This window comes from Heptranchias perlo, chromosome 6 (genome assembly GCF_035084215.1).
Source record: "Heptranchias perlo isolate sHepPer1 chromosome 6, sHepPer1.hap1, whole genome shotgun sequence".
Taxonomy (NCBI): domain Eukaryota; kingdom Metazoa; phylum Chordata; class Chondrichthyes; order Hexanchiformes; family Hexanchidae; genus Heptranchias; species Heptranchias perlo.
The window spans coordinates 46067795-46090632 of NC_090330.1; the positions used below are offsets into that span (position 1 = coordinate 46067795).

Genomic DNA, 22838 nt, shown 5'->3' on the forward strand with positions numbered 1-22838 from the left:
TTTCTAACTGGAATCATGAGCCATGTCAGGAGGGGATAACCCTTGTCGCCCAATAGCCAGCCTTTAGCTTGCAGGGTTGGTTGGAATATAGGAGACAGAGGACTGCCGCAAAATGAAGGAATCGTGACTACTGCCAGGATAGCAGGCACAAACCTGCATGATGCGCTGCCTGTGGTCGCATCATGCTGCACGTTGTGGAAGGGGAATTCCTTTCGATTGATAAAGATTGCAGGATTCTCATGGGGAACACGCAAGGCAATGTGCATGCAGTCAATGGCACTTTGCACCATGGGAAGCCTCCCACGCGGGCAAAATCTCATGCTCTCTCTTGCTTATCTCTGTCAATGGAGAAGGAGATACAAGTGTTTCTCTTGCTGTCTAGAGCCTCGTGACCTCCCTCGGTGTACAGTGAACTGGGAGATGTTGCCAATGTCACCTGTTGCAGCCCAAAAGGAGCCCGTGGCATAAAAGTTAAGAGCGCCGGTGACCTTGACAGCCACAGGCAGTGCTGTCCATGCTCTGCTTTGATGCTGCAGTTGTGGTCGCAACAACTGACATATCAGTAACAACCTCCTTGGTAAAGCGAAGGCGCCTCATATTTTGATCCTCACTGAAATTGAGGTAGAAGTGGTCCCTGAAGACCCTCTGTGGATATAACCTCCTGCTGAGTGCCCTGCTCCTCCTCCCTCTTCTGGCAGCTTGTTCTGCTCTGTGGTGTTTTCCTTCATGCTCCCAGTGATGCTCTATTCCAAGAGGAAGTCCTACCAGGTCACCCATGCCTGGAGACAGATAATTAGTGAAGGAGATAACATCAACCGGAGTGCAACAGCTGCCAGACCTCTCTTTGTGTAGACCAATTAAATTTTCAGCAGTTCTAGAACTCACCAATAAACACCTATAATTGCAGCAGCAGCCAAAAATAATAATCCAGCAACTTACCTGCAAATCCTGCATGATCCCTTTAAGTAATGATGCCGAGGGGGTTTTCATGCCATTTTGCATCATGTTCTGCTGAGCGAGGAAAGAATGGGGCGTCCGATTGACTGGGGGGCTTCTAAAATGGCAATGGTGGCCTCAATTCAGCATTGCATGCTGATCCACATGATGATATCACGCCTCTGTATGTTGCTGGCGTGCGATAAGTACACGCGCTAACCCCTTTACCAAGATGGCACGCTGTGGATTTCCCGTTGGAAGTGTGCGTATGCATCTTGGGACGCCATTTTGGGACCTTGGGTGGCCGTCTAACACCTGTAAAACGGGTGCTACACGGCCCAATTTAGCACCCCAAGTATTTTAGCACAAAAGCTAATGGCACTAATTATGATCCCACTAAATATGGGCTACCCATATATAATTAACAGCTGTAGTAATAAATTACTATATGTTACGCTGCTTCTTCCAGTTAGTTCTTCACTTACCAACTGATCGCTGGTGCTGGATGAGCTCCTCCTCTGCTGCCTCAATTTCTTCATTTGGAGTCTCTTTAGGAGGAAGGATGCCTTTTTTCCGCAAAATGTCATTCCACTCAGTGTCTGCGTTTGGATCCTGTAGCAAAAGATGAAAAACTAACATTATATTTTAGTCTGAGTAGGCAGTTTACCCTGGAACAGAAGGATGAGTTTGATATAAACTCTGCTCAGCTAATATTCTGAACTTCACTCCACAGGAAAAGACAAAAGGTCTGCTATGAAGAACATAACACAAAAGCCATGGCAGGGGAATTTTCACTAGGCTACTGTTGCTTACTCTTGGCTTCTAATAAACAGCAACATAGTTATCTGATTTATCCTCCTTTCTTGAACAGAGGTTACTAGGATGTTACCAATGATGAGGGTTACAATTATGAAGAAAGACTTGGGCAGTTAGGGTTTGTTTTACTAAAAATGAGGTTAAAAGGAGACCTAATAGTTGTCCTATAACGTAAAATTGATAAGAGTCTCGCCAGCCTGTGGAAACTAATTAAAATAGTCACAAGCAGAATTAAAGGGAGGTTAGAAAAAAAAACTTCTGAACACAGAGGGCGATTAGAAATAAGGGCCTAAAGTTCGATCCCACCCTAAAACGGACATGCAGGGGGTGGAGCTCTTGATTCACGCCCCTGTTTGCCTGGTCCTAGCCAACGCGTGAAATTGGTGCTGGGACTTCATTATAATGATGCAGGCGAGCAGCCGTGCCACCACGCTATTCAATGGCTGCACGCCTTTTTGGGGGCGCTGGGGGGGAAATCAGGCTTCACTGACACCACTTAAAAGGCAGTCAGTACTTCTTAGAGGGGAGGTTCACTCTGGCTGCAGACAGGAAGGAATACATCTGAAGAAAGAAATGGCTGCAAGAAGCATCGACAGAACACCCTGATTTTATGGTACCGCCTTGAAGGTCCTGGTACAGGCGGTGGACAGTAGGAGGGAGATCCTCTCCTCCTCATTCCTGCCCCCCGCCCCCCACCCGGGGGCCAAAAGCTCTCTGGGCAACACCTATGCCACCAATCGGAAGAGGTTGCACAGATGGTGAATACCAGGAGCTTAGCTCCCAGGACATGGCTGCAATGCCGGAAAAAGTTCATTGACCTCACCCGAGTTGTCAAGGTAACAATACTGCGCTCACCTCTAGCCTCACTACTCCCCTCCCCACTTTCCTTCACTCTCCTACAATCACTGCACCACACTTCTTTACACCTCCTCCTCATAGTGACACCTTTTGCACATCCTACACTCACCACTATTACAACCCTCACTTCCCCATACCTCACACTGCAGATGAGCTATTCTACCATGACAGGCACATTCTCTAAACACCTCACAATGATATCACTAACAATCTCTTCTTTCCTGCAGGAGAATGTAGCCCATAACCAGAGAGACCACCACTGGAGGAGGCACAGCCCGCCTCTAAAAATTTTCCCCTCTGGAGGAAAACGTGCTGGCCATCACTGGAAGGGGCAGTCATGGCTGTGGCGACTGGCAATGCTGGAGGAGACGTCGCGCGTGGTTTCTTCACGCCTTAGCCTCTTCTTACTTCTATCACACTCTGAATGACAAACTGCAGATGCTTTCTGCCAGCCACTTCTTTCTTTGCTGTCCCTTCACACCAAAAGCTAACCCTTGTCCCTCTCTTTCATTTCATGTGCTGAAAATGTAGAAGCCTGGTGCTCTCATGTCCTGCTTTGCTCTGTCCATAGGGAAAGAGATCTAGCTATTTCTCCTGGTGTAGAGAGCCTCGGTGACCTCCCTGATACAATGGTGGACTGCAAACTGGGCGATCACATAAAATTTAAAGCACAGAAACAGGCCATTCGGCTCAACTGGTCTATGCCAGTGTTTCCACTCCACATTAGCCTCCTCCCACCCTACTTCATCTAACCCTATCAGCATATCCTTCTATTCCTTTCTCCCTCGTATACTTATCTAGTTTCCTCTTAAATGCATCTATGCTATTCGCCTCAACTACTCCTTGTGGTAGCAAGTTCCACTTTCCAACCACTCTCTGGGTAAAGAAGTTTCTCCTGAATTCCTTATTGAATTTATTAGTGACTATCTTATATTTATGACCCCTAGTTTTAGACTCCTCCACAAGTGGAAATATTTTCTCTACGTCCACCCTATAAAACCCCTTCATAATTTTAAAGGCCTCTATTAGGTCACCCCTCAGCCTTCTCTTTTCTAGAGAAAACAGCCCCAGCCTGTTCAGTCTTACCTAATAGTTACAACGGGCTCAGTGCTGTCAAATTTCTAGGCCATAGAATTCTCTGCCACAAACCCTTATTGAACCAGAGTCCATAAATTATTTTAAAAGGAAATCAGATAGTTGCTTAAAAAATATTAAAGATTATGGGGAGTGAGTAAGAGAGTAGGATTGGACTAGGTGGCTCATGTGGTGAATACTGGAGTGGACTTGATAGAATGAATCATCCATTTCCATGTGTTAACATTCTACCATTCCAGATTGCTCTGCACCCAGTAGAGTCAAAAATCTTGCAGCAGACCTGAGGAAGACAGTCTGCTCTATGTCAAAGTCCAGCCTTTACAGCAGTGGACAGATATGGCCAGGCTGTCAGTCCACTACAAGATTATAACCAGAGCAGCATTGCTCTTAAACCAAATCTCCATATTATGCCAAGAACACAAGCTACTCCAATTACAGATGAACCTTCTGTATCAATCCAAAAAGCCCACGCAGAATGCTCACGGCAAAGCTTTACATACTATTTCATTTGATGACCAAATGGAGTTAATCATCATTTGCTGTACTAGGATTGCTGGAGCATCCATTACATAGGAAGGTAGGTACTGCTAGATGAAAAAAGACCAAGGTCCATCTAGTTCACCCTCTACCATCCTGGTAGTCCCCTAATACAATGTTAATGGACTTGTTGACTAATTATAGCAATCAATCTCTATCAATTAGTCTAAAACAGACCCAGAAATGACACGAGGATTTATTCAAAGAAAAATCAGTAACATGTCTGGAGTTACCCAGTTTAGCTGCCTCTGTACTTGCTTATAAACTGTTAAATCTCTAACTTCTTCCAGTTCTGACAAAAGGTCATCGACCTGAAACGTTAACTCTGTTTCTCTCTCCACAGATACTGCCTGACTTGCTGAGTATTTCCAGCATTTTCTGTTTTTATTTCAGATTTCCAGCATCCGCAGTATTTTGCTTTTGCTTTAGTGTCTTTTTGTGCCTCTGGCAGCTAGTAGAATCAAACTTGAGACATAAATCCTTGTAAGATGACATTATCTGTACCTTATTATGGTATCTAATATATTAGCCAAAAAAATTAATCCAAGGATTTTGTTTTATTTAGCTTGGCTATCTCACCTCCAATTCTGATGTGTCTCATCTGAAATGTTGTCTTCCTCTTTGAGATACCGAATAACCTGCCGTGTACTTCTGGCATTTTCTGATTTTATTCCTAATTTATAGATTTTGTTGTTCTTTTTATCTAACATGGTTTCATCATGGGTCACCATCCTCAATGTAAAACTTTGTTGAGATGAACTGGAAGTTATATAGTCTAGCATCACTCCCTATTCTATTAATACTGTAATTCAATTCTTCTACGATATTGTAATGTTTTGCTGCAGTTGGATAATCAAATGTTAAATCTCACCCTTGCATTATTGTGTGAAGTGAGCACAGGAGAAATACATCCAACAGCTAACTTCATTTAGGTACTTAAAACAGAGGAAACATATTTCCAGGAACACAGCGGCCAAACCTAGTGCACTATCAGAAGGTAGAATAGAAGTAAGGAACCTATTTTAACTGTCTTTATTGAAATAGGGTTTGCATCACACAAATTTCCTGATAAAAGTGATACCCAAGTGTCCTGTCAACCTACATAAATAGACGGAGGCGTGTTTATTTTTCAAATATATACATATACAACTTTAACAATTAGTTGATCTCTTGAAATGAGAGAGACACGGTTTGACAAGACTTCAGAAATCAAACAGAGCTTTTACCTAAGACAGTTATGCAACCCTAAAGAACTCTGGTAGGCGCACCACGCAGTAGGTAGGCCAAACAAGGGACCCCCATTTCGTGCATTAGTTAAAACACGTTTTAATTGTGGTAGCCACATGCAAGACCTGCAGTGCAAATTATCTCGGGTTTAGTCATTTGTCAGCCTGGATATATATCATAGAAAGTTATGGCACAGGAGGCCGCCATTCAGCCCATCGTGTCCGTGCCGGCCGAGAAAGAGCTATCCAGCTCAATCCCACTATCCAGTATTTGTCCAGAGCCCTGTAGGTTACGGCACTTCAAGTGCTCATCCAAGTACTTTTTAAATGAGTTGAGGGTATCTGCCTCTACCACCCATTCAGGCAGTGAGTTCCAGACCCCCACCATCCTCTGGGTGAAAAAAATTCTCCTCAGCTCCTCTCTAATCCTTCTACCAATTGCTTTAAATCTATTCCCCCTGGTCACTTCCCTGTGCTAAGGGAAATAGGTCCTCCCTATCCACTCTATCTAGTCCCCCTCATAATTTTATATACCTCAATTAAATCTCCCCTCACCCTCCTTTGTTCCAGAGAAAACAAGCCCAGCCTATCCAATCTTTTCTCATAGCGAAAATTCTCCAGCCTTGGCAACATCCTCATAAATCTCCTCTGTACCCTCTCTAGTTTAATCACATATTTTCTGTAATGTGGTGACCAGAACTGTACGCAGTACTCAGGCTGTGGCCTAACTAACGTTTTATACATTTCCAGCATAACCTCCCTGTTCTTATATTCTATACCTCGGCTAATAAAGGAAAGTATCCCGTATGCCTTTTTAACCACCTTATCTACCTGTCCTGCTACCTTTAGGGATCTGTGGACATGCACTCCAAGGTCCCTTTGTTCCTCTACACCTCTCAGTATCCTCCCATTTATTGTGTACTCCCTTGCCTTGTTTGCCCTCCCCAAATGCATTACCTCACACTTCTCTGGATTGAATTGCATTTGCTACTTTTCTGCACACCTGACCAGTCCATTGATATCTTCCTGCAGTCTACAGCTTTCTTCCTCACTATCAACCACACGGCCAATTTTTGTATCATCTGTAAACGTCTTGATCAAGCCTCCCACATTCAAGTCCAAATCATTAATACATACCACAAAAAGCAAGGGACCTAGTACTGAGCCTTGCGGGACCCCACTGGAAACAGCCTTCCAGTCACAAAAACACCCAACCATTACCCTTTGCTTCCTGCCACTGAGCCAATTTTGGATCCAACTAGCCACTTTCCCTTGGATCCCATGGGCTTTTACTTTTTTGACCCATCTGCCATGTGGGACCTTGTCAAAAGCATTGCTAAAATCCATGTACACCACAACAAACACGTTACCCTCATCGACCCTCCTTGTTAACTGCTCAAAAAATTCAATCAAGTTAGTCAGACACGACCTTCCCTTAACAAATCTATGCTGACTGTCCTTGATTAACCCGTGCCTTTCTAAATGACGATTTATGCTGTCCCTCAGAATCAATACCAATAATTTGTCCACCACCAAGGTTAGACAGACTGACTGACTGACTGACTGACTGGCCTATAATTACTTGGTCTATCTCTTTCTCCCTTTTTAAACAACGTTACAATGTTAGCAGTCCTCCAATCCTCCGGCACCACGCCTATAGCCCGGGAGGATTGGAAAATGATGGTCAGAGCCTCCGCTATTTCCTCCCTTGCTTCCCTTAACAGCCTGGGAGACATTTCTTCCGGGCCTGGAGATTTATCTACTATCAAATATGCTAATCCCCATAATACTTCCTCTCTCACTATGTTTATCCCATCCAATATTTCACACTCCTCCTCAACTGCAATCTCTGCACCGTTCCCCCTTTTGTGACTACAGACACAAAGTATTCATTAAGAACCATACCCACATCTTCTGCCTCCACACATAGGTTACCTTTTTGGTCTCTAATAGGCCCTACTCTTACCTTAGTTATCCTCTTGCTCTTAATGTATTTGTAAAACATTTTTGGGTTTTCCTTAATTTTACTTGCCAGTATTTTTTCATGCCCTCTCTTTGCTTTCCTAATTTCCTTTTTAATTTCCCCCCCGGAACTTTCTATACTCCTCTAGGCTTTCTGTAGTATTGACATAAACTTTCCTTTTTGGCCTAATCTTACCCTGTGTGCTCCTTGTCATCCAGGGGGCTCTAGATCTGGCAGTCCCACCCTTTTTCTGTGTGGGATATCAATGAAAATAAGACATCCGAATCCAGTTGCTACACAACACCTAAGAAATACATCTCTTCTGCTAAGATTTAGAAATATAAGGCAAAGATATGACAAGCTGCTGACCTGCATGTTGTTAGGATATTACCGCCACACTGCCCAGAGCGGCTCCTCCGAATGGAACACTCGCTAGTCCCGGAGCACGCGGTGAGTGCAGTGCCAAGCCTGGCTCTCGCTGCTGCTCGTACCTCAGTGCACGGCCTTCAACACACGGAGCAAACGGTGTCAGTCTCAGATTTTATTTTTCTATTTTAAGATTCAAGGTTGCTGGTGGTGCTGGGGATTTCTTTTCAGGTTGCACTAATTTCCGGTTTCTGCCGATGCCATTTCGGTTTCCTTACATGGAATGGCAGTGACAACATTTCCAAATGAGGAAATAGCAACCGAGTGAGTCATTTATTTGCTGCCGCTCCCATTGCTTCTTCTCTGTTCAACAGCTGTAATATGGCAGACAAGAACTAGTTTATATTCATGTATTTGCAGTACTTCATAACTTCAGTTATTTGTATACGTACATCCCAGAATTCTGTACGATCGTGTGTAAGTAACAAACGTTCCAGCGTTACAATTTGTGAATGTTGAACATCTGAAATAAAAAAGGTTGATTTTATTTTGTAAAATGTTATTCATGTTTCTTTTTAATTTGTTCTCTACCTGCAGGCAAGGCTGCATTCATTGCCCATCCCTAGTTGCCCTGAGTGGATCTTCTCCTTGAACTGATTCACTCCTTGTGGTGATGGTGCTCTCACAAGGATATTGATCCAGGAACATAAGAACAGGAGTAGGCTATTCTGCCATTCAATGAGATCATGGCTGGTCTGTATCCTAACTCCATCCACATGCCTTGGCTCCATATCTCTTAGCAAAAATCTATCAATCTCAGATTTAAAATTATTAATTGAGCCAGCGTCTACTGCTTTTTGTGGGAGAGTTCCACACTTCTGCTACCCTTTGCGTGAAGAAGTGTTGCCTTCTCTCCTGAATGCCTGGCTCTGATTTTAAGCTTATGTCCCCTTGTCCTAGACTCCGCCACCAGCGGAAAAAGTTTCTCTCTATCTACCCTATCAATTTCTTTCAAAATCCTAAAAACCTCAATCAAATCACCTCCTAACCTTCTATATTCCAGGGAATACAAGCCTGGTTTATGTAATCTGTCCTCATAATTTAACCCTTCGAGCCCATTCTGGTGAATCTGCGCTGCACTCCTTCCAATGCCAATATATCCTTTCTAAGGTGCGGTGCTCAGAACTGTACACAGTACTCCAGATGTGGTCTAACCAGGGCTTTGTATAGCTGTAGCAAAACTTCCTTCCCTTTATATTCTAGCCCTCTAGATATAAAGGCTAACATTCCATTAGCCTTTTTGATTATTTTTTGTACTTGACTCCTACGTTTTAGTGATTTGTGACCCCTAAATCTCTTTGGACCTCTACTGTTCCTAGCTTTTCACCATTTATAAAATACTCAGATCTATCTTTTTTCGGTCCAAAACGGATGACCTTACACTTACCTGCATTGAAATCCATCTGCCACAGTTTTGCCCACTCACTTAATCTATCAATGTCTCTTTGTAATTTTATGCTCCCGCCTACACTACTATGCCACCAATCTTTACGTCATCGGCAAACTTAGATGTATGTTTCTCCAATTGGGCCGAACTTACTCAGCTCACGACATCGTTCCTTAATGGTGTCCTTTCCAACCGCCGTTGAATTCGTTGGAGCAAGCTCGCGAATGAACACGTGCGCAGTAAAACCCGAAATTGCGAACTTGCTCCGATTGGTTCACCGGCGTTTTGACAGGTACGAGTTAAAGGGGAAATCACTGAATCAGTGCCAACTTGCTGCAGGAAATAGGTAAGTATGAACTAAAGTACACTGTAAAAGTTGGGGCTGGTCTGAAGTGGCGTCAGGACAGGCTCCCGACGCCATTTCAATCTCCTGCATTGTAAATGAACCCAGGTTTGAGCCTGAAGGGTTTTTTCAGCTGCACTTGAGTTTTGTGGAATCTGAGAGAGCTGTTTTCCACAGCTCTCATTCTTTTTTCAGATTTGTGTCACTTGAAGAGTCAGGTCTTATTTAAAAGGTCTGAGAGAATCATGTGTAAGAGATTTCAATTTATTTTAAGATTTAAGAGTCTGGGAGTGTTTGATGAGGCCTGTGAGAAGAAAGAAGATTAGATGAATCAATCATGTTTCCACCACTCTGGATCCCAGTGCTCCTTTTATTCCTGCATAGAAGGCGCTTGAGACGCAGGGAACAAGAAAGAGCAGTCAGTTGCCATCGCCGTAGGCTCATAAGGAACAACTATTATCCACCAGAGAGAGTGTACAGGGAGATACTGTCCTTCGAGATGTTATTGGAGGAGACATGTGTGAGGAGACTTTGTTTCAGCAAGGATGCAGTCGGCCAGCTCGGTGAGATCTTAAAGAGGTTAGGTGGTAGTTTACATTTGTTCAGTGGTAAGGGACAGGAGGATGTGACTGTGAGTCAGGCAGGTATGGGAACCCACCATACAGTGATGGAGGAGCCTCAGCCTTTGACCTTGTCCGACAGGTACGAGGTACTTGCTACCTGTATGGATGAGAACAAAGACTGCAGAGAGGTTGGGCAAACTGAACATGGCTCTATGGTACAGGGGGCCATTCAAGTGGGGGGAGTAAAAAATAATGTGGTAGTGGTAGGGGATAGTATCGTCAGGAGGATAGATACTGTTCTCTGCAGCCGCGACCAGGAGGCCCGAAGGCTGTGTTGCCTGCGGGTGTCAGGGTTAAGGATATCTCCTCACGGCTGGAAAAGAACTTGGAGCATGAGGGGGAGGATCCAGTTGTCGTGGTACACGTAAGAACCAGTGACAAATGTAGAACTAAGAATGAGCTTCTGCTGAGGGAGTTTGAGGAGCTCGGGTCCAAATTAAAAGCAGAACCTCAAAGGTAATAATCTCTGGATTACTATCTGAGCCACGTGCAAATTGGCATAGGGATAAACTGATTAGATGGTTAAATGCGTGGCTGAAAGAGTGGTGCGGGAAGCAAGGGTTTCAATTCATGGGGCACTGGCATCACTACTGGGGAAAGAGGGAGCTGTTCTATTGGGATGGGCTCCACTTAAACCAGTGTCCTGGTAAATCAAATGACTAGGACGGTTGATAGGGTTTTAAACTAATAAGGTGGGGGGAGGGGAAGGTTCAGGTAAGGATAATTTTATCGGTCTAAAAAGAAAAGGCAAGGCTGTAGTGCAGAGTAACGATTTGGGTAAAAACAGGTACAGTGCGTCAGGAAGGGACAAAGAGTTTAACAAAAGTAATAGGGCATTAGTGACTAAGGTCATATCAGGGGAAAAAAGTAAAAACTTAAAATTAAAGTCACTGTATCTGAATGCACAAAGAATTTGTAACAAGATAGATGAATTAATGGCATAAACAGAGACAAATGGGTTTGATCTAGTAGCCATTACTGAGATGTGGATGCAGGGTGACCAAGGTTGGGAACTAAATATTCCAGGGTACTTGACTTTTAGAAAAGATAGGCAAAATTGAAAAGGGGAGGGGGTAGCTCTAATAATAAAGGATGAGATAAAGACAGTAGTGAGAAAGGATCTTAGCTCAGAAAATCAGGATGTAGAATCAGTATGGATGGAGCTAAGAAATAACAAGGGGCAGAAAACACTGGTGGGAGTAGTTATAGTGTTGGACAGAGTATAAATCAGGAAATTAGAGGAGCACGTAACAAGAGTAATGCAATAATCATGGGGGACTTCAATCTTCATATAGACTAGGCAAACCAAATTGGCAAAAGTAGTTTGGAGGACGAGTTCATGGAATGCATCTGAGACAGTTTTCTAGAACAATATGTCAAGGAACCAACAAGGGAACAGGCTATTTTAGATCTAGTATTGTGTAATGAGAACAGGGTTAATTAGTAATCTTATAGTAAAGGATCCTCAGGGGAAGAGTGATCACAATATGACAGAATTTCATATTGAGTTTGAGAGTGACGTAGTTAAATCCGAAACTAGGGTCTTAAAGTTTAAACAAGGCCAATTATGTAGGTATAAGAGGCAAGTTGGCTAAGGTAGATTAGGAAATTAGATTAAAAGATATGACGGTAGATAAGCAATAGGGAACATTTAAAGAAATCATTTGTAATTCCCAATGAATATACATACACTTGAGGAATAAAAACTCCATGGGAAAGGTGATCCAGCCATGGCTAACCAGAGAAATTAAAGATAGTATTAGATTAAAAGAGGCTTACAATGTTGCCAAAAAGAGTAGTAAGCCTGAGGATTGGGAGGCTTTTAGAAATCAGCAAAGATTAACCAAGAAATTGATAAAGGGGGAGAATATAGAATATGGGAGTAAACTAGCAAGAAATATAAAAACAGATTGTAAGAGCTTCTGCATGTATATAAAAAGGAAGAAATTAGCGAAAGTAAATGTGGGTCCCTTAAAGGCTGAGACAGGAGAAATTATAATGTGGAATAAAGAAATGGCAGAGAAGTTAAACAAGTATTTTGTATCTATCTTCACAGTAGAAGACACAAAAAACATACCAGAAATAGTGGGGAACCAAGGCTGTAATGAGAGGGAGGAACTTAAAATAATTAAGATTAGTAAAGAAAAAGTATTAGAAAAGTTAATGGGATTAAAAGCCAACAAATCTCCTGGACCTGAAGGCCTACATCCTAGGGTTTTAAAGGAGGTAGCTGCAGAGATAGTGGATGCATTGGTTTTGATCTTCCAGAATTCCCTAGATTCTAGAACGGTCCCCGTGGATTGGAAGGTAGCAAATGTAACCCCGCTATTCAAGAAAAGAGGGAGAGAGAAAACAGGGAACTATAGGCCAGTTAGCCTGACATCAGTAATAGGGAAAGTGCTAGAATCTATTATTAAGGATGTAATAACAGGGCACTTAGAAAATCATAATATGATTAGACAGAGTCAACACAGTTTTATGAAAGGGAAATCGTGTTTGACAAATCTATTACCGTGTTTTGAGGGTAAAACTAGCAGGGTAGATAAGGGGGAACCAGTGGATGTAGTTTATTTGGATTTTCAAAAGGCATCCAATAAGGTGCCACTCGAGAGATTGTTACACAAGATTAGGGCTCATGGGATAGGGGATAATATATTAGCATAGATTGAGGATTGGTTAACCGACAGAAAACAGAGTAGGAATAAATGAGTCATTTTCAGGTTGGCAGGTTGTAACTAGTGGGGTGCCGCAGGGATCGGCACCTCACTAGATTGGGCCTCAGTTATTTACAATCTATATCAATGACTTAGGTGAAGGGACCAAGTGTAACGTATCCAAGCTGGCTGATGATATAAAGCTAGGTGGGAAAGTAAGCTGTGAGGCGGATACAAAGGGATATCGACAGTTTAAGTGAATGGACAAGAAGGTGGCAGATGGAGTATAATGTGGGGAAATGTGAGGTTATTCACTTTGGTTTGAAAAATAGAAAAACTGAATATTTTTTAAATAGTGAGAAACTATTAAATGTTGATGTTCAGGGGGATTTGAATGTCGTTGTACACGAAACACAGAAAGTTAACATGCAGGTACAGCAAGCAATTAGAACATAAGAACATAAGAAATAGGAGCAGGAGTAGGCCATCCGGCCCCTCGCGCCTGCTCCGCCATTCAATAAGATCATGGCTGATCTTCTACCTCCACGCCATTTTCCTGCACTATCCCCATATCCCTTGATGTCTTTAATATCTAGAAATCTATCGCTCTCTGTTTTGAATGTACTCAATGACTGAGCCTCCACAGCCCTCTGGGGTAGAGAATTCCAAAGATTCACCACCCTCTGAGTGAAGACATTTCTCCTCATCTCAGTCCTAAATGGCCTACCGCTTATTCTGAGACTGTGAGCCTTGGTTCTAGACTCCCCAGCCAGGGGAAACATCCTCCTTGCATCTACCCTGTCGAGCCCTTTAAGAATTTTGTATGTTTCAATGAGATCACCTCTCATTCTTCTAAACTCTAGAGAATACAGGCCTAGTCTACTCAATCTCTCCTCATACGACAATCCTGCCATTCCGGGAATCAGTCTGATGAACCTTTGTTGCACTCCCTCTATGGCAAGTATATCCTTTCTTAGGTAAGGAGACCAAAATTGTACACAATATTCCAGGTGCGGTCTCACCAAGGCCCTATATAATTGCAGTAAGACATCCTTACTCCTGTACTCAAATCCTCTTGTAATAAAGGCCAACATAAAATTTGCCTTCCTAATTGCTTCCTGCTCCTGCATGTTAGCTTTCGGAGACTCATGTACAAAGACACCCAGGTCCCTTTTAACATCAACATTTCCCAATCTCTCACCATTTAAAAAATACCCTGCATTTCTGTTTTTCCTACCAAAATGGATAACTTCACATTTTTCAACATTATATTCCATCTGCCATGTTTGTGCCCACTCACTTACCCTGTCTATATCCCCTTGAAGCCTCTGCATCCTCCTCACAGCTCACATTCCCACCTAGTTTTGAGTCATCAGCAAACTTGGATATATTACATTTGGTCCCCTCATCCAAATCATTGATATAGATTGTGAATAGCTGGGGCCCAAGCACTGATCCCTGCGGTACCCCACTAGTCACAGTCTGCCAACCTGAAAACGACCTATTTATTCCTACTCTCTGTTTTCCGTCTGTTAACCAATTCTCAATCCATGCCAGTATATTACCCCCAATTCCACGTGCTCTAACTTTGTTCACCAACCTCCTGTGTGGGACCTTATCAAAAGCCTTCTTAAAATCCAAATACACCACATCCACTGGTTCTCCCTTATCTATTCTACTAGTTACATCCTCAAAGAACTCCAATAGATTTGTCAAACATGATTTCCCTTTCATAAATCCATGTTGACTCTGCCAAATCCTAATATTATTTCCTCATTGTCCTGTCATCACATCCTTTATAATAGATTCTAGCATTTTCCCTACTACTGATGTCAGGCTAACAGGTCTGTCGTTCCCTGTTTTCTCTCTCCCTCCTTTCTTAAATAGTGGGGTTACATTTGCCACCCTCCAATCTGCAGGAACCATTCCAGAATCTATAGAATTTTGGAAATGACAAACAGTGCATCCGCTATCTCTATAGCCACCTCTTTCAAAACCCTGGGATGTAGATCATCAGGTCATTGGGATTTATTGACTTTCATTCCCATTAATTTCTCTAGTACTATTTTTTTACTAATACTAATTTCTTTCAGTCCTTCATTCTTCCCAGACCCTTGGTTCTCTAGTATTTCTGAGAGGTTTTTTGTGTCTTCTTCTGTGAAGACAGACACAAAGGGCTCGATTTTCGCACCCGCGATCGGGTGCGTTCGTGGCAGGGGGGGGCTGCGAAAATCAGGGATTCCCGGGGCGGGTCCGGAGCCCGGCTCCAACCCGCCCCATTTCCGGGTTCCCCACTGACGCGCTCACATGCGCACGCAGCCCCCGCATGTGGGACTTCCGCCGGCAATTAAAGCCAGCGGGGTGCCACTTAAAGTAATTAACCAGGTACTTCAGGTTGTTTACAGACCTGATTGACCTGTTATTTTAGCAGGGATGGGATTTTGCAACTGACTGAGACTGTTTCCCATACTGGGGGAAACACTCCCAGTTCAAATGGACGTGTTGCAGCCATCAGCCTGTGGCAGCTGCAAAGGTCCATTTGACAGGTGGGGGGAGACCCTCACTCATTGCAGGAGGCCACTCTGTCACTTTGGACAAAGTTTGGCCTTCACCACCCTCCTCCTAACAACAAAATTCACCAACTTGCACACTTACCCCGGTGTCCAGACACATTTACCTACCTTGCGGACCCCCTCAGATGTACATCTTCCGGATGGGGGCCGCCGTAGCTGCAGTCATGACCTCCTCGGAGGACGAACAGCATCACCAGCCTCGCCAGCCACGCTGTCCACCTCTGACACGTGGAGCTTCACAACACAGTGCTGTGACACATCCACCTGCACAGCAGGAGGGAGGGCAACCGCAGAGAGAGATACGTCGCAGAGGGCACTACCCTCGCCACAGGGTCCACAGACCGAGGCTCAGCTTCCTGGACCTCTCTGAGCAGCAGTGTACACGGAGGCTCAGAGTCACTCGACATGTAGTCGTGGACATCTGCAGCCTCCTTCATGCCGAGCTGCTCCCGGCTGGCCCGAGCACCATCTTCTTACCTGTCGCTGTCAAAGTCACCAGTGCCCTCAACAACTTCTCCTCCGCATCCTTTCAGGGTGTCATCGGGGACACCGCCGACGTCTTTCAGTCGTCTGCACAAAAGAGCCCTGCAAATACACCGACACCCACTCTGCAGTGACACAATGGGTGGCATCAGTTGTGGGTCTTCATAGCGATCCTCAGGAAAGGGCATTATTGCACAAACCAGACAAGATTCGCAAAGACGTGGCAGTAGTGGTGCCAATATAAAATGTAATGTGAGTTGATCAGAAATTAAATATAAGTAAAAACCATGACAAACCCTCAAACACCTTTGTGCATCCCCTTCATGCTCACGACACTTTTGCCTTACGCTTCCTACTGCACATATGTGATGCATGCCCTGTGGCTGCAGCATAGGTGGTGGCAGATTGAGTGAGGGTGAGTTTGAGATAGAGTCATGAGATTGTATGAGGATTGGGTTGAGTGGTAGTGGCAGGATGAGTACTGGCGAGGTGAGTAAGTGCAGGTAAGATGAGGATGAGGTTTGAGTGGGTGTGAGGGGTGATGTGATAGAGTAGTGTTGGCTGTGCAGAAGGAGATGTGGGGTGGGGGCGGTGATGTGGCAGACGGAGTGTAGGGGAATGAGTAAGTGTACTCACTTTGGCTGACCTACTTAGGTCATTGCAGCGCCTCCTGCACTGTATGCAGGTGGGCGATATGTTGGTGGTGCAGGTGACCTCCTCTGCCACCTCGTGCCAGGCCTTCTTGGTGGCAGAGGCAGGCCACTTCCTCCCACCCGCCGGGGGGAAGACCTCTGTCCTCCCCCTCCTCCTCACCCCATCCAATAAGAGCTGGAGTGAGGCATCATTAACCTGGGAGCAGCCTTCCCCCTGGGCTGCTCCATGCTGTAATTTTTCCTATTTCTTGCAGCATCAGTCAGTGGAGGACTGCCCCTTTAAATAGAGCTCCTCCAGCTGACAGACCTTACTGCGCATGCGCAGTCCGCCCGACACGCAGCTTAGCAGTGGGGAACCCGGAAGACCAGGTAAGTGGATCCAATCAGCCTGCGATTCGGTGCGGAGCAGACTGATTTCACCGGGCGCGTTACTCACGCGCCCAATCTACCCGCCGCCGCCATGGTAATATCGGGCCTAAAGTATTTGTTTAATTTCTCTGCCATTTCCTTATTCCCCATTATAAAATCTTATCTAAGATAAGCCCCCTTATCTCTGTAAGGGACCCATATTTGCCTTCACCAGTCTTTTCCTTTTTACATACCTATAGAAGCTTTTACAGTCCGTTTTATATTTCTCGCTAGTTTACTCTCATATTCTATTTTCCCTTTCTTTATCAATTTCTTGGTCCTCCTTCGTTGAATTCTAAAATGCTTCCAATCCTCAGGCTTACTGCTTTTTCTGGCAACTTTATATGCCTCTTCCTATGACTGAATACTATCTTTAATTTCTGTTGTTAGCTACAGTTGGACCACTTTTCCAGTTGGGTTTTTGTGCCTTAAAGGAATATATATCTGTTGCAAATTATGTATTAATTCTTTAAATGCTAGCCAATGCCTGTATACCGTCATATCTTTTAATGTAGTTCCCCAATCAACCACTGCCTACTTGCACCTCATACCTTCATAGTTTCTTTTGTTTAGATTTAAGACCCCAGTTTCAGATTGAACTACATCACTTTCAAACTTAATGAAGAATTCTATCATATTATGGTCACTCTTCCGTAAGGGCTGCTTTACAACAAGGTTATTAATTAACCCTTTCTCATTGCACAATACTAGATCTAAAATAGCCTGTTCCCTAGTTGGTTGCTCAACATATTGATCTAGAAAACCATCTCGTATACATTCCAGGAATTCGTCCTCCACAGTATTAGTGTTAATTTGGTTTGCCCAATCTATATGTAGATTAAAGTCCTGCATAATTACTGTATTATCCTTGTTACATGCACTTCTAACTTCCTGCTTTATACCGTGCCTTACGTTACCATTACTGACTGGTGGCCTATAAACAATTCCCACCAATGTTTTCTGCCCCTTGCTGTTTCTTAGCTCCACCCAAACTGATTCTATATCTTGATCTTCTGAGCCAAGATCCTTTCTCACTATTGTACTGATCTCATCCTTTATTAACAGCACCACCCCACCTCCTTTTCCTTTTTGCCTGTCCTTCCTAAATGTCGAATATCCTTGAATATTCAGTTCCCAGCCTTGGTCACCGTGCAGCCACGTCTCCGTAATAGCAAATAGATCATACCCATTTACTTCTACTTGTGTCATCAATTCATCTACCTCGTTGCGAATGTTGTGTGCATTCAGATAAAGTGCCTTTAATTTTGCCTTTTTAACATTTTTTCCTATTTTGACCTTCCTTTGATTCCACTGCCTTCCAATTTCACTTATTACTTTTCTGCTTTGTTACTTTCCCTTCTGAATCTCCTCTCAGGTTCCCATCCCTTTGCCAAGTTAGTTTAAACCCTCCGCAACAGCACTAGCAAACCTTCCACAAGGATATTGGTCCCGGCCCTGTTGACGTGCAACCCATCCGGCTTGACAGGTCCCACCTCCCCCAGAACCGGTCCCAATGCCCCAGGAATCTAAAGCCCTCCGTCCTGCACCATCTCAAGCCACGCATTCATCTGCGCTATCCTCCTATTTCTATCACTAGCGCGTGGCACTGGGAGTAATCCGGAGATTACTACCCTTGAGGAAGGCAAATGGTATGTTAGTTTTTATTGCGAGGTTGGAGTACAAGAGTGAGGAAGTCTTGCTGCAATTGTGCAGGGCTTTGGTGAGACCAGATCTGGAGTACTGTGTACAGTTTTGGTCTCCTTACCTAAGGAAGGATATACTTGCCTTAGAGGCGGTGCAACGAAGGTTCACTAGATTGATTCCTGGGATGAGAGAGTTGTCCTATGAGGAGAGATTGAATAGAATGGACCTATACTCTCTGGAGTTTAGAAGAATGAGAGGTGATCTCATTGAAACTTATAAGATTCTAAGAGGGCCTGACAGGGTAGATGCTGAGAAGTTGTTTCCCCTGGCTGGAGAGTCTAGAAATAGTGGACATAGTCTCAGGATAAGAGGTCGGCCATTTAGGACTGAGATGAGGAGGAATTTCTTCACTCAGAGGGTTGTGAATATTTGGAATTCTCTTACCCAGAGGGCTGTGGATGCTCAGTCTTTGAGAATATTCAAGACTGAGATCGATAGATTTTTGGACTGTAAGAAAATCAAGGGATATGGGGATTGGGCGGGAAAGTGGAGTTGAGGTTGAAGATCAGCCATGATCTTATTAAATGGCAGAGCAGGCTCGAGGGGCCCTATGGCCTACTCCTGCTCCTATTCCTTATGTTCTTACGTTTCTCTCTCCCTGTCTCCCTTCTCCCTACCTGCCTGTTCCTCCCTTTCTCTCAGCCTCTTTCCCACTTTGTGCCAGCCTGTCTTTTTCTGAAGCAAAACTAAGTATGTGAAAATAGTTTTCTGTCAAAACATACTGCAAAAAAGGTTATAAAGATGATATTTTATCTTGATTCAAAGTAACTTCCAAAGACAAATTCTTGATTACTGTTATAGCCTGAGGAAAGTCACATTTCCAGCTGTTATGCGCAATTACCTGAGGGATCACACTCATACATGCTTGCAGATTGCTCCACAATGTACACACTCAGACTGCAGCATGCTGAGAATTATAGTTATGTCTCTTCAGCTAATAGAGTAATAATTTTAGGAGTATCAACTCAGACTCTAGGCTTTTTATAAAGAGTCAGGTCTCTGAGTAAAAACATTACCGAAGGCACAAAGGTACAAAAGACAGTTTTATATGTATAGTATGTTTAATCATATTATTGTGAAGTACGTATTTTTGTCTCATTATTATGTTTTTAACCTGTGTGTAATTGATAGCCTGAAAAAAATGGTGGCTGTAATGACTGAAAACATATTATGACTGACTAGTACAGTTTCTGCTTTTTATTGGCAGATTTTAATAACAACTTATGGTTATAGCATTCTGATTTGTTGCTTTTTAAAGGATATGAAATTTGAGCCGGTCGCAAGGTGCGATACCAGACTCGATCTGCAACTTTTGGGCCTGAATGTGTCCGTGTTCCACATTTTCATTCAGTACAAGAGGTTGCAGCCCCTCTTCTACTATTTGAAGGGACTGCTCCTCTACCTCTGGCTCCACTTCAGTCCCACGCTCCTGATCTTTGGCCATCCAATGCGGAGGGGAGCAGGCAAGTCGGAGGACCTCCTCATGGGTCTGCTCCTGGGCCAGGCCAAGGTGGCCATCTACAGGTCCAGGTTGGACGCGGCCTGTGGGCGTGTCCACTCTGGCTGCCTGCCTCCCTTCTTTTCCGCACCCAGATGGCCCTGGAGAAGAAGCATGCGGTGTCCACCGGTACACTTGAGGCCTTCCGCGACCAGTGGGCACTGCTGGGACTGGAGTGCATAATGGATAATAGTAAAACCATTATTATTCAAGTTTATAAGTTTCCTTTTGTTTTGTAGTTAAGTTCTTTATTAGTTGTGCCCGTTTAAAAGGAGGGCACTTTTGGTTGGTTTTTGGTTGGTGATATTGGGACAACCCAGTGCTTCCTTATTGGTTATTTTAGAATTGGATACCAGACTCGACCCAGGAAACATTCAATTTCCTGCCCCCAATTGGTGAGCTCCTTACTCTTTACCTATATAGTAACCAAATATTATCTTTCCACAGAACAACCTATTCCACAACAGCAAAGAAGATTCCAGAGTGAAACTGCATCACATACTGTACTGGAAGACATTCACATAAGTACCACCAGTGAGTCACCAGCACAGGAGTACTCACGTAGCATGAAGGAGATAGAACAAGCTGCAGGTGATTCGGGAGTTGCTGACAGCCTAGGTCTGAGACTGAAACAGAGAATGTTAGCTGCAGAGATTTACAGGCCTGTCTGTGAGCTGAGGGTAGTTGAATACTTGCACCATGTGCACAATATTAGAGTCGAGTATAATGTGCTAGACCAACGTTTGGCCGAAGTGGAAACTTTGAAGGCAATTTTAGTCATAGTTTTCAAGTGAGAATAGGGCGGTAGCGGGACGAAAATCACGATGCACTACTTGCCGCCGCGACTTTGGAGCGGGCCGAGAAACAGACAAGCAAGTCGGCAGTCTACTTGATTTTATAAGTCAGGATCCTACACCCTCTGTAGTGGGAACTGTGCATTGAGCAGCCGACCGAGCAATCGTTAAAGCGTCTGCTACAGGCCACTCAGAAACCGTGGGAAAGAAACCTGCAGCACTGATTCTATGAATGCACCTCCTGGCTTGACTAAAGCCTTCCCACCTGATGCCGGCCTCTCCATGCACCCACTCTCCCCCCACCCACCCAGGATTGCCTCCATCTCCCTTCACGTGCTTTGCGGAGGAATTGTCGTATTTCCCACCCCCATCCCCCCCATATTGGTAAGCTGTCTGTGAATGCACAATGAGGCCCGATCATGAAAATAATTTGGGCTTCTCACTGGTACCATCAGACAGACAGTGGGATCGCTCTGCCCACTGCCCGCCCGATGTGTGCCCAACACGAAAATCGCCGCCTATGTTTATTCATGGTGTGAGCAACATTGGAGCACAGCTCCACAATACTCCTACTATTGCTATGCCTTACATGAAGGCCGATAACAAAGAATTGTTAGCACCAAATAGCATTGAAGAAAGAATATAGTTAACCCTAAGGCAAAATTTCCTCACCTTATAGATACACATTGTTCTGTCCTCATATGATCAGATCAGCCACAAGCGGATGCCTACCACCAGCAGCTTACGTTAGGCAGTGGAGAGGCAGGATGTTGGAACCTATCTCTGTCCTGATATCAAACAGCCCTGGCTACATTTTTACTGGTGCTTCACTAGGAGATAGGGAGCTCTGCCAAGTGACTGAGGCATTCCTCACCTGATACTTCACTAACAGGGAGTGCTGCTGATCTCGTAACCTATCGTATGAAAATCTGAAGGTCCAAAATGAGATCAGTACGTAAATAAACAATAACAAATGCTGTGTGAAATATTTATTATTCACAGTAGAAAGCACATCTCTAATTTTCTGCCACATATTACAACAATTTGTGATATACCACAAGTTGTCCAAAGTTACAGTTTGCCTGTAGTGGATGATTATTAGACATTTTCAAGGGATGGAGGTCGATTGCAGCTTGTAATTATTCTGAGGGATGTTTCAGTTAACTGGATATTCAAAAAAATCTGTAAATAAAAATAAATTTGAATTGTTATTCTTTTGTAAAATATTTCAAAAGTGCAGGCCAGTTTTATATTATCTGTAGGTCCTCAGATCTGTTTAGTTAGTTGATGCAGTCGAAACATCAAACTATTTTGACCAGATTTCACTGCATTTTAGCAGCTATATTCAGTGCAGCTGAGAGTATGGCCTTAAAACTTCAGATAATATAATGAATGGATATCATTATATATGATATAACCAACATTATTTATTATTGAAAACATCAAATATTTGCTTCAGTTTTTCATTATCAATAAAACATTAATTTTATAATTATACAATTGTGCTGAAAAAATTCCATTGATCCAACTTAGATTTTATTTTAAAAGAATATGGGGCTGAAAATCTGGCCCTGCCAGTGCACTCCCACTGTAACTGGAACAACCACAATTTAGTTCCTGTATGATCAGTTTGGGATGGACAAATCTACCAGAGTTTTTTGAGGCTGTAACTGGTAGAATAGATAAGGGAGAACCAGTGGATGTGGTTTATTTGGATTTTCAGAAGGCCTTTGATAAAGTCCCACATAAGAAGTTAGTGTGCAAAATTAAAGCACATGGGATTGGTGGTAATATACTGGCATGGATTGAAAATTGGTTAACAGACAGGAAACAGAGAGTAGGAATAAATGGGTCTTTTTCG

At 43.7% G+C, this 22838-nt stretch overlaps 1 protein-coding gene and 1 long non-coding RNA gene across 2 annotated transcripts in view; one reads left to right on the forward strand and one right to left on the reverse strand.

Annotated features, from left to right (window-relative positions):
- pdcl3 (phosducin-like 3) overlaps positions 1 to 8111 on the reverse strand; it is a 28722-nt gene extending 20611 nt beyond the window's left edge. The window contains exons 1-2 of the mRNA XM_067986229.1: positions 7801 to 8111; positions 1422 to 1548 (exon numbers count right to left, since the gene is read on the reverse strand). Coding sequence (XP_067842330.1) covers positions 1422 to 1548; positions 7801 to 7806 — 133 coding nt within the window. The 5' untranslated portion in view covers positions 7807 to 8111. The remainder of the gene's footprint in view (positions 1 to 1421; positions 1549 to 7800) is intronic.
- LOC137322964 (uncharacterized) lies at positions 8057 to 22413 on the forward strand. The gene is made up of 3 exons (XR_010963262.1): positions 8057 to 8274; positions 8395 to 8550; positions 20631 to 22413. It is a non-coding gene; the product is annotated as an uncharacterized lncRNA (long non-coding RNA).
- Positions 22414 to 22838: the final 425 nt, after the last annotated feature.